The 17,231-nt window shown below is 41.7% G+C and overlaps 1 protein-coding gene across 3 annotated transcripts in view; it reads right to left on the bottom strand.

Moving 5' to 3' along the window:
• Window positions 1–17,231, bottom strand: part of LOC125461238 (death-inducer obliterator 1-like) — a 149,553-nt gene that overhangs the window by 68,810 nt on the left and 63,512 nt on the right. For all 3 annotated transcript variants that reach the window (XM_048549756.2, XM_048549757.2, XM_059652716.1), the window contains exon 7: window positions 3,638–3,860. In XM_048549756.2, coding sequence (XP_048405713.2) covers window positions 3,638–3,860 — 223 coding nt within the window. The remainder of the gene's footprint in view (window positions 1–3,637; window positions 3,861–17,231) is intronic.

Below are 17,231 nucleotides of genomic sequence, written 5' to 3'. Positions count from 1 at the left end.
CATCCCCCCGTAACTCACACACCCCTGAATACTACGGGAAATTTAGCATGGCTGATCCACCTAACCTGCACATCTTTGGACTATGGGAGAAAACCCATTCAGACACGGAGAATGTGCAAACTCCGCACAGACAGTCGCCCAAGGCTGGAATCGAACCTGGGCCCCCTGGCACTGTGAGGCTGCAGTGCTAACCACTGAGCCACCGTGAATAGTAGGTGCGTTTTCCCCAGGACAAAGGATTTCAAGACTACTGGGCACAATTTTAGGGTGGGAGGAGGCACATTTAACAAAAGACATGGGGGCAATTTTTCTTTCCCTTTGTACAGTATGGTTCACATGTGGAATGAACTTCTTGAGGAAGTGGTCGATGTGGGCACAATTAGAACATTTAAAAGACATTTAGTTAAGTACATGAACAGGAAAGGTTTGGAGCAACATGAGCCAGGAACAGGTGGGTGGGAATAGTTTAGTTTGGGATTATGCTCAGCATGGACTGGTTAGACCGTAGGGTCTATTTCCGTGTTCCATGACCATGATTATGAATCTTAACTGGTTACTTGAGCTGAACAAGAATACCACATGCCACCTTACCTGTATCTGATGACTGAAGGACAGAAAGCAATACACAATAAAAATAAATGTTATAATGAAATTCAGCCTTAGCTTTCTGATGACAAGTTGTGCTCACTCTTCTGCAGCTTTGTGAAGATCAGTATGAACAGATGACACTCGAGTAGGATTGCTTTTTTTTAAAAAAGATGAATAACATTCATTTCAGGGCACCCCTCCATATGACTGTTGCAGATTTCCCAATAATAACAGACAGCTAACCATTACAATAGAATGAAAATTAAAAATTCCTTTAACCCTTCCTGATGTCTCATTACATCATCCCATGACTTTCAGATGCGAAAGCTAATACTAAACAGCATTTAAATACATATATATATACACACAAAAACCAAATATATACACGAGCATTAAAAATTACATCTGTGCACACTTTGTCCTATAATAAAATTCTACGCTTGTAGTTATAACCGGTGGCCTCTTCATTCTGTATGTTACACAAACTTGACCATTTATATCACACCACAGCAGACCATCTTCACTGGGCCAGAGGGTTTTGCAGTTATAACCGAAGTATGAAATTTAGAAAATCCAGTTTTCCCCAGTTAGCATACCATGAAAATTTGTTCCATCAATCCTACAAAGGTCGGACCATTAAATTTGAGGAGGGCATGGTGAGTCACTGAGTTGGCAACCAGAAATGCTCTTCAGCAGCCGTACAGAATTGTTTCTACTAGTCAAATCAGCATTGGTCTTCTGCAGACTTATAAAGCTCTTCAGGTGAGTATTAATCCTCCCACCATTAAATTTGTAACAATGTTTTTGTTGCTATAAATGATTTCTATTCTTAAAAATGACATCATTTTAAAAGACATCATTTCACTACTGCTAAAAAATTAATTACCACTTGATGTAATGCATTTACCATGCACCAAGCTTCATACTAACCTGTTGGTGGGCAATCTCATCCTATGATAAATCCGAAGCCAGCTGTTAGAAATGTCTATTCTCTTGCATCATCCTGAAAAACTGTGCAAATGACTTACTTGGGCTCTTAGAAGCTGTGCTCAATGCAGCTTCTGTTCATTCTCCACATTCATCAATTATTATTGATGTTTGATTAGCATATGACTACAAAAGTAAAAGTACCAAAAGTACCACCGCAATCACTTTGTTATGTTTTTAAAACTTAAATGCATTACTATACTCTTAAACTTAGTACAAACCTGGCCTGGTCCAAAAGTTTCCAAAGCCTGACTGCATGTGTGTTTATCCAATGTGTTGGTTAACCAAGCAAAGAAACAGAATAAAATTCTCCACAAAAAAGGTTAGATGGGCTTGAGATCGGTATGACAGGTTGGCACAACATCGAGGGCCGAAGGGCCTGTACTGTGCTGTTATGTCATGTTCTAAAAACTTACACTCAATACTCTACTCTTATTTTGAAGGTCTCTCAAACAGGATACTAACCATAACAAAAGTTGTTCCTCCAAAATGAAGTGTGAGAAATCAAAGGATATTCAACAATGCTGTTTTTGTACAGCTAGGAGTGGCACTTTGATTGGAGTCTGTTTGCCGACCTCCTGTCATTTTATCTTATCTTTTATAAATGGTTGCAAGGGGAATCGAATATAAAACAGTTTATCCTTCACTTACACAGGGCATTGGTGAGACTACATGGAGGTCTGTGAATAGTACTGGTCTTTTTTAAAGGATGATGTGAAGCTGTCAGTGTTGGACTGGGGTGGACAGTCTGAAGTCACGTGACACCAGATTACCGTCCAACAGGTTTATTTGAAAGCTTGTGATTTCAAATAAACCTGTTGGACTATAACCTGGTGTTATGTGACTTCTGACTTTTTCTTAAAAAAGGAAAGTTTACTTCATTGGAGGCAGCTCAGAAAAGACTTACGTGACTAACATCCAGAATTGACAGGTTGTCTTCTGAAGGTAGACTGGACAAGCTAGGCTTATGTGTGGAGTTTACAAGAGTTAGAAGTGACTTGATTGAGATATGCCAGACTTTGAAGGGATCTTGACACGGTGTACAATGAAAGATGTTTCTTCATGTGGGTGAATTTAGAACTACAGGTCACTATTTAAACATAATGGGTCACCCATTTAAGACAGCTGAAGAGAAATTTTTTCTCAGGAGGGTTACGATTCTTTAGAACACTCGTTAAAATGCAGTGGACACAGAACCTTTGGATATCTTTAAGGCAGAGGTAGACAGATTCCTGATCAGCAAGTGGGTAAAAGGCTTTTGAGGGGTTGTAGGAATTTGGGTCAATCAGATCATCAAATTATCTTTCCAAATGGCAAAGTAAGCTCAAGCTGCCTACTCCTAACCCATAGATAGCAAAACTGCAGATGCTGGAGTCAGAGGTGACACAGTATGGAGGTGGAGGAGGAGAGCTTACCAGGCAAAGGAGCAGAAAAGTTGTTGTTTTGGGTCCTGGCCTGAAACATCAACTTTTCTACTCCCTTAATGCTGCCTGGCCTGCTGTGCTTCTCCAACTCCATACTGTTATCTGCTCCTAACCCATCATATTCATATATCTTTTAGTTAGGTAATAGCATATTTTGCAGCATAAATTAGCAAAGAGGAACAATGCTTAGATTAGGGAAGGAATAGATCCAATATAAAATGAAGATACAAGTCCATAATAAAAAATAAGGGATACATATAGGTCACCTAAATTTTCCAATTCTTCAAAGCTATAGAAACAACTAAGTCATGCTAGGCAGAAATAATAACAGAAAATGCTGGAAATGTTGAACAGATCAGGTAGTGTCTGTGGTGGAAGAAACAAAATTAATGTTTCAGGCCTTTGACTGTGATGTATCGTTGATCAGTTCCAGCAAGAGGACACATATTTGAAAAGTTAACTTTGTTTCTCTTCACAGATGATGCTTCATTCACCAAGTTTTTCCAACATTTTCTATTTTAGATTTCCAGTATTAATATTATTTTGCTTTTGTTCTAACTGGACAGTTTGTTTATGTAGGGGAAAATTAAAATAATGAAAAATAAACCATATGTTTAAAATTACTGGATGATACATACACGATCTGTAAAATACCGAAGCAGATATCAGAGTCTTTTCAGGTTTTACAGCGTTGTAATTATGATCAATCGTCCAAGTCCCTGCAACATTGCTTGATACAGTTTCTTTTTGTGGTGGCACAGGACTCTTATGGACCAATACTACCAATTTTTTCGTTGGAAATTCTTTCGTATTTAAGTCTTCAGCTTTGAGTGGACCCAGTGTTAAAGGTTTCGAACTTGCCTGTAACAACAATATTTTAAGACAAAAAAGTAAGTCATAGCACAAACTCTAGTCACACAATTATTCGTTTTACTTGACTCTTCTCTCCCTCTTTTAATTAAATATTATAATCATTAAATCTTTTTTGCTTTTCATTGTTTCTTAGTACATTCACTTCATAATCATTTTGGAAAGCAGTATGCGGTCCAATCTCTGGAAATACCCTATAAATGAAGCATCAAGATTTCAAATTTGGTGCGTAGCAAAGATCACTTTTTCACCTGTATGTCCAAGAGCTAGTCAATAATACGTGGGAGTAGAAGTTGGCCATTCTGCCCATTAACTATACTCCACTACAACAAAATCATAGCTGATCTGATCATTCACAACTCCAATTTCATGCCTTCGCCTCATTATCCTGGACTCCCTTATTGATTAAAACCATGTCTGACTCAGCTGTGAATATAGTTTAATGACCCAGCCTCAACAGCCTGAGGTAAAGGATTCCACTTCATTATGGATGCGAGTTTGCTCGCTGAGCTGCAAGGTTCATTTTCAGACGTTTCATCACCATTCTAGGTAACATCATCAGCGAGCCCTCGGTGAAGTGCTGGTGTTATGTCCCGCTTTCTATTTGTGTATTTACATTTCCTTGGGTTGGTGAAGTCATTTCCAGTTCTTTTTCTCAGAGGGTGGTAGATGGGCTCCAAATCAATGTGTTTATTGTAACACATTGTAATGTAACACTGATTTGGAACCCATCTACCACCTTCTGAGAAAAAGAACAGGAAAAGACATCACCAACCCAAGGAAACCTAAACAGATAAATAGAAAGCGGGACATAACACCAGCGCTTCACCGGAGGCTCACTGATGATGTTACCTAGAATGGCGACGAAACGTCTGAAAATGAACCTTCCAGTCCAGCAGCAAACTCACATCCAGAACCTCAACCTGAGCTACAAATCTTCTCAAAACTTGCTCGACTTCATTATGTTCAGACAGAAAAATCTTCCTCACTAGCCTCAAATGGGGAGCCCCTTACTCTAAGGTTATGCTGTCTGGCCCTGACTCTCCCACAAGGGAAATCAACCTCTCTGCATCCATCGTATGCATTTCAATAACATCTCTCCTCATTCCCCAAAATTCCAATGTTTAACAGACTGACCTACCTAATCTCTGGTAAGAAAGTCTCTCCAATCCCAGGATTAACCTAGTAAACCTACAACCTTGCTTGAAAATTATTTTCAAATTTGCTTTGCTTACAGGTTCTTTCTCTATTCTCAATTGTTTCTGTTTCTGCATTGCGCATGAAGCTAGCTTGTGGGCCTAAGTACAGAACAGAATCTGCAGTGATTCGAGAGGCAGCTGATCATCACCCTTGCAAGGGTATTTAAGCACCTTGGCCCAGCTACTGATGTTCATGTTCCACATGTGGAAGAAACACCTCCATTGGTTTCCCCACCCTCCAGTTGAGATTCCCTTGTCCTTTGTACAGTTCTGCATCATTTCACAGAAAATCTTAAATCATTCAATAGCCAAGGAAACATTCTGCAAGTCAATTAACCCTTGAACTTTGATCAATTATCTCCATTTTGAACATTTTCTTGAACAATCCATGCTGAAATACTCATCATAGGGATGATATCGGAAATGGCAGCATCAGCTACGTCCTCAGCTGTTGACTGTGTATGTACTTGTAGTATTTCTAGCTTAACTTACTAACTTTGTTCTTTGCCATGGGATCCCAAAGCAATATTCTCAATATACAATATGACAATGTTCATTAATTTCAAACCCAAAAACAGGTGACTGTAGAACTGACTCGGCTTCCTTAGCAGAGTGTGTTTTTATTACAAAAGCACTAGTTGCATTATATCAAGTTGGATTTTCAGACTATGGGACTAGTGAGTGAACCAAATTATTTTAGTAGCAAAGGTCAGTAATTTTCCATTCGTGCGTAGGTAAAATATAGCATAGCAAAATAGAACATAGCATGGAATAGCTTGTTTGCACAGAAATAAATATCAGCTGGAGTTGTCGGCTACAAACTTTGGTGGTAATTGTTCACTTTCTCCTCTTTATACCAGAAAGCCTTCAAGATTTAAGGGAATGTCTTTTCAGGAGCACATGAAAACAAACTGATCATGTTTAATATTTTCAGATTTGCTGAGCACTTAAGGTCAAGTACTGAGAGAAGTTTGGTATATTTTCCCTCAGTAGCATAATTGTAAGGATGGTCATAAGGAAATTGAAAATGTATGATAGGTAAGGTTATGGACAGTGTATTCCCTTGTACAGCATGAAACACAAATCACAGAACTTAGAGGAAAAAAACTCAGTTAAATGAGAAACAAACATTAGAATTTTAAAAAGCTTATGTATCTTGGCAAGCTATCTTCATACACTTGAATAGGTGCATTATTTGAACTTTGAATATATTTTTCCACATTATTTGAATCCTAGCACCCTTATTATCCACATTCTAAGACATATTAGGCACGGGTCGTAGTCAATTTTAAACTCCTAATGGCTACCTTGCTTAAAACTGCAAGTGTTTTTCTAATTGTTATGATATGGCAAACATAGCTATTTGCTTGAATGTTGACTTCCTTGGTCACATCACCATCTGTTCAAATAATAAATTCATAGTACAGAACTTGGGAAATGCTGAAAAACATCTTTGTTGGAGATTTTCATCTTGCACTGATCAGGACAAAGCACGAGAACATCAATTTAAGGGGAAAACCAAGATTTAAACTACTTTAGAAGAGAGTGCTAACTGTTTGGAAAGTGGACACTGATTAGTGTAGTCATTTCTGTACAGAATAGATCAGTTAACGCCAGGCTTGTTTAAACCATGCACGTGACCCTTACAGGTCTTCCACTGCACTAAGAAATAGGCAGCAAATGACTCTGCAAGGTCAACTGACAGTGCTAAACTCATTGCCACAGTCGATGAGTTGTATTCACTGCATCTGCCAATCAGCATGACTTGGCAATCTTACTCGAAAGCAAACCAAAAACCATTTACTAGAATTGTTTAGTAGTAACTAGATGCTGAATGATATAAACGTTCGGGTTCATTGCCATGGCTCACTGCATCCATGTACGTGTAGATTTTTCAATGCATACAAAGTGATGTTCTTTTACACCCCTCGTATCTATGAGCCATTCTGCACAACAAGAACTGACCAAATGGTTGGGTGAATTGCTACAGCCAGTTTTGAACAAGTTTTCCTCTTACATGGTGAAGGATTCACACAGACCTTGCATATTGAAATTACTAGCCTAGTCATCAGTGTACCATTCAAGGAAGCCATAGATGTCTGCAGTACAGCACCATACCATGGCATACGTAGAGTTACCACCAACATTCCTGTTGGATAAGGGTGAAGATAACACAAAGATAACAAGAACTGATAAGAGACCTAGTAATGGGCTTCTTTGTGAATGGAAGTATACTCAGTGAATCAGATCTGCTAAGAGTTAAAACTGCAGGAAACCAGGAACGGCTGGCTCTATCAGATAACATGTACATTTGATCAAAACATTTGGGATTGCTCACGTGCAAGGATAAATTCAAGGAAGGCTTACATTTGGACAAAACTTTCAGGATTATTCATGTGCACGTACAGTTCCAAGTAAAGAACATACTTGACACAGAGGCTTATATATAAAAAGCCTGAAGAAATCCCTTTGTTCAACACTCTTTGCAGGCTCATGTTGTAAGAAGGTACCCTATATCAGGAGGTGTGGTGAAGATGTCGAGCAGTTTCAGCCTGGCCAGCTGCAATCTCTCCTGAGTTAATAATGTTTGAACTTAGTTACAGAAATCAGGGTAGTGAAAGACAGTATTTGAGATATCACTTGTAGCTAAAAGTGTGTTATTTGTTTAAGTGCTGAATAAATGTGTTATGGTTTTACAGACCTCTAAGTGTCTCCATTGTATCTTCGTCAATGTATTAAGTGTTGTCTCTCAGAGACAGGCAACATAATTTTGGCGTCCTTGGTGGGAGTTGGAAAGTAACTTTAAGTTACTCTGACAGCGGAACAGGTAACTTCAATTTTCCAACACACAGCCTTGAGCCTGAAATTAAGAGAGCTGTCGCTCCACGTTATGGCAGGATGAAGTGGTGCAGGGAAGGAGGTAGCAGAAATTTAGTGGTGAAAAGAACAAAAAAGAACTATCACACACTAAGTTAGCACCCACAGAGAATGGTGGGTCCAGGGGTTTCAGACTGGAGAGGATTTCTCTAACAGTACATGGCTGGAAAATGGAAGTACTGAGAGTTTACCGATCAGATCAGTACAGGAATGGGAATGCATTGGGAAACTGTCTGAAGCAAAAGATAAAATGGGGAAAAAGGCACTTTGAGAAAGTGCAGAAAGCTGTAGCAATAAGTTAATAAAATGTGAGGCTGGATGAACACAGCAGGCCCAGCAGCATCTCAGGAACACAAAAGCTGACGTTTCGGGCTTAGACCCTTCATCAGAGAGGGGGATAGGGTGAGGGTTCTGGAATAAATAGGGAGAGAGGGGGAGGCGGACCGAAGATGGAGAGAAAAGAAGATAGGTGGAGAGAGTATAGGTGGGGAGGTAGGGAGGGGATAGGTCAGTCCAGGGAAGACGGACAGGTCAAGAAGGTGGGATGAGGTTAGTAGGTAGGAAATGGGGGTGCGGCTTGAGGTGGGAGGAAGGGATGGGTGAGAGGAAGAACAGGTTAGGGAGGCAGAGACAGGTTGGACTGGTTTTGGGATGCAGTGGGTGGAGGGGAATAGCTGGGCTGGATGTGTGGTGCAGTGGGGAGAGGGGACAAACTGGGCTGGTTTAAGGATGCGGTGGGGGAAGGGGAGATTTTGAAGCTGGTGAAGTCCACATTGATACCATTAGGCTGCAGGGTTTGTATGTTAGAAGACTGGACAGAAAAGCAGCAGCAGAAGTTAAAGCTGCAAACAGAGGTAGCTTGGCTTAAAGAAGATAAGGTTCCCCATGGTAGGCTCATTCAGAAGGTCAGGAGGAATGGGATACAGGGGAACTTAGCTGCTTGGATACAGAATTGGCTGGCCAACAGAAGACAGCGAGTGGTAGTAGAAGGAAAATATTCTGCCTGGAAGTCAGTGGTGAGTGGGGTTCCACAGGGCTCTGTCCTTGGGCCTCTACTGTTTGTAATTTTTATTAATGACTTGGATGAGGGGATTGAAGGATGGGTCAGCAAGTTTGCAGACGACACAAAGGTCGGAGGTGTCGTTGACAGTGTAGAGGGCTGTTGTAGGCTGCAGCGGGACATTGACAGGATGCAGAGATGGGCTGAGAGGTGGCAGATGGAGTTCAACCTGGATAAATGCGAGGTGATGCATTTTGGAAGGTCGAATTTGAAAGCTGAGTACAGGATTAAGGATAGCATTCTTGGCAGCGTGGAGGAACAGAGGGATCTTGGTGTGCAGATACATAGATCCCTTAAAATGGCCACCCAAGTGGACAGGGTTGTTAAGAAAGCATATGGTGTTTTGGCTTTCATTAACAGGGGGATTGAGTTTAAGAGTCGTGAGATCTTGTTGCAGCTCTATAAAACTTTGGTTAGACCGCACTTGGAATACTGCGTCCAGTTCTGGTCGCCGTATTATAGGAAAGATGTGGATACTTTGGAGAGGGTTCAGAGGAGGTTTACCAGGATGCTGCCTGGACTGGAGGGCTTATCTTATGAAGAGAGGTTGACTGAGCTCGGTCTCTTTTCATTGGAGAAAAGGAGGAGGAGAGGGGACCTAATTGAGGTATACAAGATAATGAGAGGCATAGATAGAGTTGATAGCCAGAGACTATTTCCCAGGGCAGAAATGGCTAGCACGAGGGGTCATAGTTTTAAGCTGGTTGGTGTAAAGTATAGAGGGGATGTCAGAGGCAGGTTCTTTCCGCAGAGAGTTGAGAGAGCATGGAATGCGTTGCCAGCAGCAGTTGTGGAAGCAAGGTCATTGGGGTCATTTAAGAGACTGCTGGACATGTATATGGTCACAGAAATTTGAGGGTGCATACATGAGGATCAATGGTCGGCACAACATTGTGGGCTGAAGGGCCTGTTCTGTGCTGTACTGTTCTATGTTCTAAGAGATAAAGAGACTGACTGAGGAGGTCTGGAATTTGAAAAGCCAGAGATGTAGACCTCATGCATATGAACCAGTATCAAATGCAGTGTGAGAAACCGATAAGGGAAATGGAGAAAAGTGAACAGAAAACTAAAGGACTCACGTGCAGACGGAAGTTTTAAAGAAACAGTCTAGTGATTTGAAAACAGCTATGAATGTAGTGCGTAAGTCAGCATAAGTGCAAAAGATGACTTCAAGTGATAATACAAACTGTATGCAGCAGATAGAAAAGTTACAAAGTCAGATACCTGCACAAAGAGGGATAACATATGCATTAGGGTCTTTTTTGAGGAAGGATGGGAGGAAGCTGGTGATGTCAGCTGTGGAGGGCTAGCAGATGAAGCAGCCAGATTTGGAGAGGACCACCCAGGGGAATGGGGTTTCTCTATACAGGGAGTGGCAGGAGAAAGTCCCACAGTCCCAACAGCCCCCCAATCACTAGGAGGCAACAGTCAGCAGTGCTAGGAGGGCAACTGCAATCACCTGACATTACATACATGATCCCTTGTATGTTCAACAGCTAAGAGATATAGCCAAGTGTGTTGGGGATTGTCAGCCTGAGGGTCACTCCCATGAGTTGTTCCAAGCTACCCGCAGAAGCAAACCATAGACGGGTTAGACAATGGGGAGAAAAAAATTAAGACTGATGTGTCTCCATCCCACTATATATTCAGCTTTGCCCGAGCCACAAAATTCAGGAGGAGGAACATTAGATCAGTTAAAGTAGGCTGTACTGATGGCCATGGAAGTTAAATAAAGGGGACCCAGTGGAAGCTAAATAGAGGGGAGCATTCAACTGCATTTGCCACAAGGCTGTGGCTAGTGTTCCACAGCGTATACTGCCCAGGGCTAGACTGGCAAAATTTAGCTGCATCTTTTAACAATCGGTGGGTCCGTACAATGTCGTTCCATGGTTCAGAGGAGTTGCAAAAGGCATGTGACATGTTTGACCCCCTCCGACAACACACGTACTGAAGCATGGGTGCTCAGGAAAATGGTCAGAGTTTGGGAGAAGGAGATGAGAGGGCATAAGCCTCAGGGAGATCAAAGGGCAGCAAGCAGAAATGAAGGAAAGGGACCAGCCCCAAGAGGACCACAACTGCCCTAGCCAATGGCAGGGAGGACGAGGGTGTGGACAAGGATTCTGACTGCGGCCCCAGGGAGTGGTGGGAGGGCTGGGAGCTCATAGAAGCGTTTTAATTGAGGCAAGGAAGGGCCCTATGCCAGCGACTGTCCAACCTCCTGGAGGGACGGGGAAAATCAAGCGCAGGTCCAACCCTTGCCTCTATAGGGACCACAATCTGTGCCACAGAACTATGTACAACTAATTGAGGCAACAACCCCCAATGACAGTCTCAAGCCTCTCCAATATGGATGCATGATATAACGTGAGATGGGACAGAGACCCCTTTAATGAACAACTGGGTGGAAGGCCACCCTATCACTTTCCTTTGGGACACAGGAGGATCCTGCACCACCCTGAACACATTTATTGCAAATAGTGATGATTGGAAAACAGAAACAGAAATAATCTTGAGTGGTTTTACAGGACAAGTTACCAGACCTCGAAAGATACAAATGGTAGAGAGGATGCATCCGACAGTATTAATAAAACTCCCAGCAAATCAAAAACATATTCTGGGAAGTGATTACATGGCCAGAGCAGGAGCGTGTTTCGATCCAGTGAACTGTATGATATGGCAAATGTCAGGGATAAGTGAAGAGCAGTTTTTTTTTGCTGAAATCCCTGCAGGACAGTTTTGGGAATGAGTGTGTACAATGGGAGAAATGTGGATCAGTCCTACCAATATGAGTGAGGACCTGATAGTACACGAGTTAGTGAACATAACTGGACATAACATAAGCATGACTGTGGACACATGCAAGGGGAGATGTATATACAGGGCCCAGATCCAAAGCCCCAAAAGCAGTATGGATTCCCCAACAGGCTGAAAGCAAGAGAGAAAAGGTAGTACAAAGTCTGATAGCACAAGGGGTGTTAAGACAAGTCGCCTCTACAAACAATTCATCCATTTGGCCAGTAAAGAATTTACAGAACAAAAACAAAGTTGCTGGAAAAGCTCAGCAGGTCTGGCAGCAGCTGTGAAGGAAAAAACAAAATTAACATTTCGGGTCTGGTGACCCTTCCTCAGAATTGATTTTACACTGTTGGATAGAAGGTGTGTCAGTATAAATTTGCTTTTACCTTTAAGGGAGACAGCATTATACGTGGACAGCTTTGCACAGGAATTTCACAACTCCCCATCAATATTTCATTATAGGTTAAGCAATGGGTTGCAGGATTTTTCTAGGCCAGACTGCCTGATACAATATGTTGATGATTTGTTTCTGCAAACAGGAATCAAACAAGGGCATTACCAGCTCTTAAACGAGTTGTTGCAACTATGAATAGAGTTTGGGTTAAAAGAGAATCTGAAAAAGGTTCAGCCAACAAGAAGTGAGTTACTTAGGAATGGTGTTAACACCAGGAAAAAGAGACATAGGCAAACAAAGAATTGAAACAGTAGGTAGACTTCCTATGCCCACAGATGTGAAGGGATTAAGAAAATTTTTGGGGTTATTTAGGTTTTGTAGAGACCATGTTGATCGTTTGCCACAAAAGGTAGCACCACTAAATGATATTACTGAAGAAAAATACCCCATGGGAATGGAAACCAGAATACACACAAGCAATAATAGCTTTAAAACAGGCTTGACGATTGCTCCTGCCTTTAAAAAACCCAAATCCAACTGAACCATTCTCCTTGGAGGTAGCTGCAACAGACTCTACAATACCAGCAGTCTTATTGCAAGAGGTACATGGTCAGTTGAGACCAGTAGTCCTATGCCTTGTGCATGCTTAAACCAGTAAAGCATGGGTACACAGTATGTGAAAGGCATTTATTGGCAGTGTTCCGAGCGGTACAATATTTTGCCTACATTGTAGGGTTGAGCCCATCGACAATTTTGACAGAGCATACACCCATTCAGTGTTGTTGGATGGATGAATTAATGATGGCACAGTGAACAAAAATAGAACTGCGAGATAGATGCGAGATAGAGGTAAAAAGGGTTAAAAGTACTATCATGTTACCAGATAACAATTTACCGGGGGCATCCTATGAGTGTCAGGTAGTGATAGCAAATGATCCCAAGGGACTATCTGTATCAAAACAAAAAGGAGGGAATACTGGTAAAGAGAATACAAGAGACAAGGAATATCCAAGAGACAGATAAAGACAAAAACAGGAGAAGAGCAAGGGAATAACAAATCACGCTTTAAAAGTTTTGTACCGGACGGAGAATGGAGAACTGGGTATCATATCCATATAGAAGATAAGCAAGGATGAGCACGGATAGCATAGCCATCAAGCTGCCAAAGACCATGAGTGCTCAAGCAGCTGAGTTGGTAGCAGTGACATATATAGTGAGCTACCCAGATATACCCCCCCCCCCCCCCCCCCCCCCCCCAGGATCTACAGTTGGTCCTGATAACAATGCTATAGTCCCATTCTTATGTTATAAGAAAATTATGCAATAGCCACTCTAAACTAATGGGGTCGGAATTGGGTTATAACCAATACTGGTAAGGAAAGCTTGCATTTTACAACTAGTGGTCTAAATTCTTCAATCGCATTAAAACCAATTCGCGTTGAAGAAACACGCATTGTAGCGGAACCGACTGCACTACCTATTCAGATAGCACGTACGTGTGCAACAGTCTGACAGAATATTTATCCTTATGGGAAGCTACAGGCTGTGTGTCAGCAGATGGGAAGGTCCTACCATCTGTCCCCTTGCTAAGATGCACCTTTGAAAAGATGAAAAGGAAAGAATATGGAGTGGTGAAAGTGAAAGCTCATTGTAAGTTATCACCAGAGGGAAACAGAAAAGCAAATAAATTAGCCAAACGAGGGGCCACTGCAGGAGAAGAACGGTAGCCACAGATCTAGGAAATAGGAGTGCATAAAGAAAAGGAAAGAAGAGGTCCCAATCAACTTAGCAGGAGAACAAAGAAAGGATAAAGAATTACAAACATTAGAAGGGAAGAAGTCAGAGGGATTTAAGGAACATAAAGGCTTAGAGGTAAAAGAGTGCAATACTGCGTGAAGGGAAATTTGTGGTACCAGACAGAGAAAGGAATCAAGATGATTTATTGATGTAAGGACATATATGGGCACTAAGGGTTGGAAGACACCTTGGAAAGGTTAAAAGAGGTAAGCTGGTGGCCACAAGTGAAAGGAGATGTGGAACATTGTGTGAAAAATTGTTTGATGTGCCCAAAATTACCTTCTCAAAAATAACAAGATGGGAGCCCTTAGACACACAGGGCCTACTGAGGGGCAGTGACAAATCTACAAATTGCCTTTATGGGTCCTATATCCTCAACTACTGGAGGACAGAAGCACATCCTGGTGATAGTAAATACCTTCACTAAATGGATAAACGCAGGTCCCACTCCAAGTGATACCAATAAAATGAGGGTTCACTGACTGATTTTTTTTATGAATGGGAGGATAACATCAGTTGATTGTTAGCAATGCACATTACATGTTCAAACAAATGCGACGGTAAGAAATCTGGTTTTTGTGTCACAATGGTCTGTCCTTGCACAGCTCCAAGGCTATCTTCCAATCTTTGCCTCAGTGGCCCAGAAAGCAGCATTATATGTTACATGGTCTGCAACAAAATTAATCCTTAGGGACTTAAACGGTTCAGGGATAAATTTCCTGGGGGTCTGAAAAAGTGTGTAATTATGAGTCCAGTAGACTAGATCATGGCGGAATGCAAGTCTGGAGTTATCCCAAAAGGTCAGAGATTGAGGAAAATTTAGGTCTATGGCCAGAAACATGATCAGCTTTCATGCTTTATAAGGACAACCTGCCCAAAACTACAATTCATCTGACAACCACAAAGACTCCTGGAACTACTTCAGAGGCATGGTGTAGCAAATCTCAGAGCTACAGGGGAAGAGGATTACTTCTGGAAGAAACAGAAGAGATAGTTACTCTCATGCCAGGATATAGACATGTACAGGTAGTGTTTAACTTGATGAATATATAGGTGTCATTCTGCTGTGATGGCACAATCCAACAGCTTTTCCACCAACAACTCCAAAGACAACTTAGTCATAGTGAATACCCATTGGAAAGAGAAAAAGAGGAAGAGGGGATTGACAGAGTTAGCAGAAGTAGGCTATGCATCAGAGATAATGCCTGTTAACATCTTTGACACAGCAGAATTGGACAGTCAGTTAGGGTCCCTCCAGAAAAAGATGAGGGTAATCGTAGGTCATGAATACTGGGATCAGAAAAGATGGGTAGGATAGGACAGCAAGCAGTACAGGTAGCCCTGAGTACAAATCAAAATGTTAGACCCCTTGAGAAGATTACTCGCGAGACTATATTTAGAATGGTTTATGAAGCAACTTGCAATAATAGAGCGGCATTTTGTTTGACATATACGAGCTGACTTTTTATTGATGGTTAATACAATTAATACAAATATGTTGCAGTTAGATGCTCAGAGTACCAGACTGGGTGCCAGATTAGCAACTAAGGACATGGATGGGAGAGAAGATACCCCTACGTCACCTCGGAAGTCTCACTCTCACCAACCGGGTCTTGAGTACCTGTGATAATAAAGGTCAGCTATATATTGGTGCGGTGCTTCATGTACCCAAACATTGGAATAATCTGACACAGCCCATAACGTGAGTTCATAATGTATGCAAATACCTCAAAGGAACTTGCCACCAACTCATGCGAGAGTTCTAGAGGGATGTAAAAGGGAAGTGGATTTGTCCTGATGCCATTAAGGGGGAAAACCAGTGGGCATGTCCAGAAGAAGCGATTGAAGAAGAGCTAACTCAGTGTGGATTTGCCTCTTATGAGAACTCCTCATTGGTTATTCACTGGCAGGATTGACAAACTTTTCTTAAGTATCCCTTAGTAGGAGAAACCTACAATGTTGTCATGGCAGCCTCAGGATACCGAAAAAGGAAGGACATGGTGTAACCTAGATGTACAGAATGTGGCAATCAGCAAAACTTCTGCCTCGATCATTAGCCACAAAGTTTTGTTTAAGCCAGAACACGATTAGAAACTGTGTATAACTCTATCTGTCCACCCAAATGATACAGATGATTTACCCTGATTCTTAGCTACAGAACTTCCTACTATACCACACTTCACTGCACTCTGGTCATTTTTGAGGCAAAGGAAGTTATCCATAAATGGGCTCTGCACAAGAAGGAGATTCAAACTCATGGAGAAGAGGGAAAGAGACTGGCAAGCTCTAAGATTCTGGGATAAAATTTGGTATTGGAGACTGAACACTCAGATCTATCTGTTGATGAGAATTATGCCTCATGACTGAATTACAATTTATTATCCTTAATACCTGATAGTCGTCTTTTGTTTGTTAAATGCAAAAGTTAAGAAATGGAAGGGACTGACAACAGGGATTAGTCTGAGTTATCAAAAAATACCTTAAATGGAAGAGATTTTGAAATGGCTTATTATAAGGTAGGAATTACGTAAACATAGCTAATTCGTAGTATTTCGTACTATTCACTCATTTGTACTGATATTATGTGCATCAACGAAAATGGGAAAGGTGAATAATGTATTTTTGATAGACTATGACTGATTTGTAACTTTGTTTCAGTTTATGACTATAGTTTTGATAAGTACAATGATCTAAATGGTATTTCAGACAACACAACTGAAGTAATGCTTCACTGAGAACACATCACTGAGGAGGTACTGCTCACCATTGTTTGGAGGTGAAGACAACACAAAGATAACAAAGCCCAGCTCGTCCCCTCCCCCCCACTGCGTCCCAAAACCAGCCCAGCCTGTCTCTGCTTCCCTAACCTGTTCTTCCTCTCACCCATCCCTTCCTCCCACCTCAAGCCGCACCTCCATTTCCTACCTACCACCTCATCCCGCCTCCGTGACCTGTCCATCTTCCCTGGACTGACCTATCCCCTCCCTACCTCCTCACCTATACTCTCCTCTCTAGCTATCTTGTTTTCTCTCCATCTTCGGTCCGCCTCCTCCTCTCTCCCTATTTATTCCAGTTCCCCTCCCCATCCCCCTCTCTGATGAAGGGTCTAGGCCCGAAACGTCAGCTTTTGTGCTCCTGAGATGCTGCTTGGCCTGCTGTGTTCATCCAGCTCCACACTTGGTTATCTTGGATTCTCCAGCATCTGCAGTTCTTATTATCTTTGTGATAATGGGAATTGA

Source organism: Stegostoma tigrinum, chromosome 19 (assembly GCF_030684315.1).
Source record: "Stegostoma tigrinum isolate sSteTig4 chromosome 19, sSteTig4.hap1, whole genome shotgun sequence".
NCBI classification, from domain to species: domain Eukaryota; kingdom Metazoa; phylum Chordata; class Chondrichthyes; order Orectolobiformes; family Stegostomatidae; genus Stegostoma; species Stegostoma tigrinum.
The sequence above is the reverse complement of the archived record's forward strand: the minus strand, read 5'-3'. Positions and strand labels throughout refer to the sequence as shown.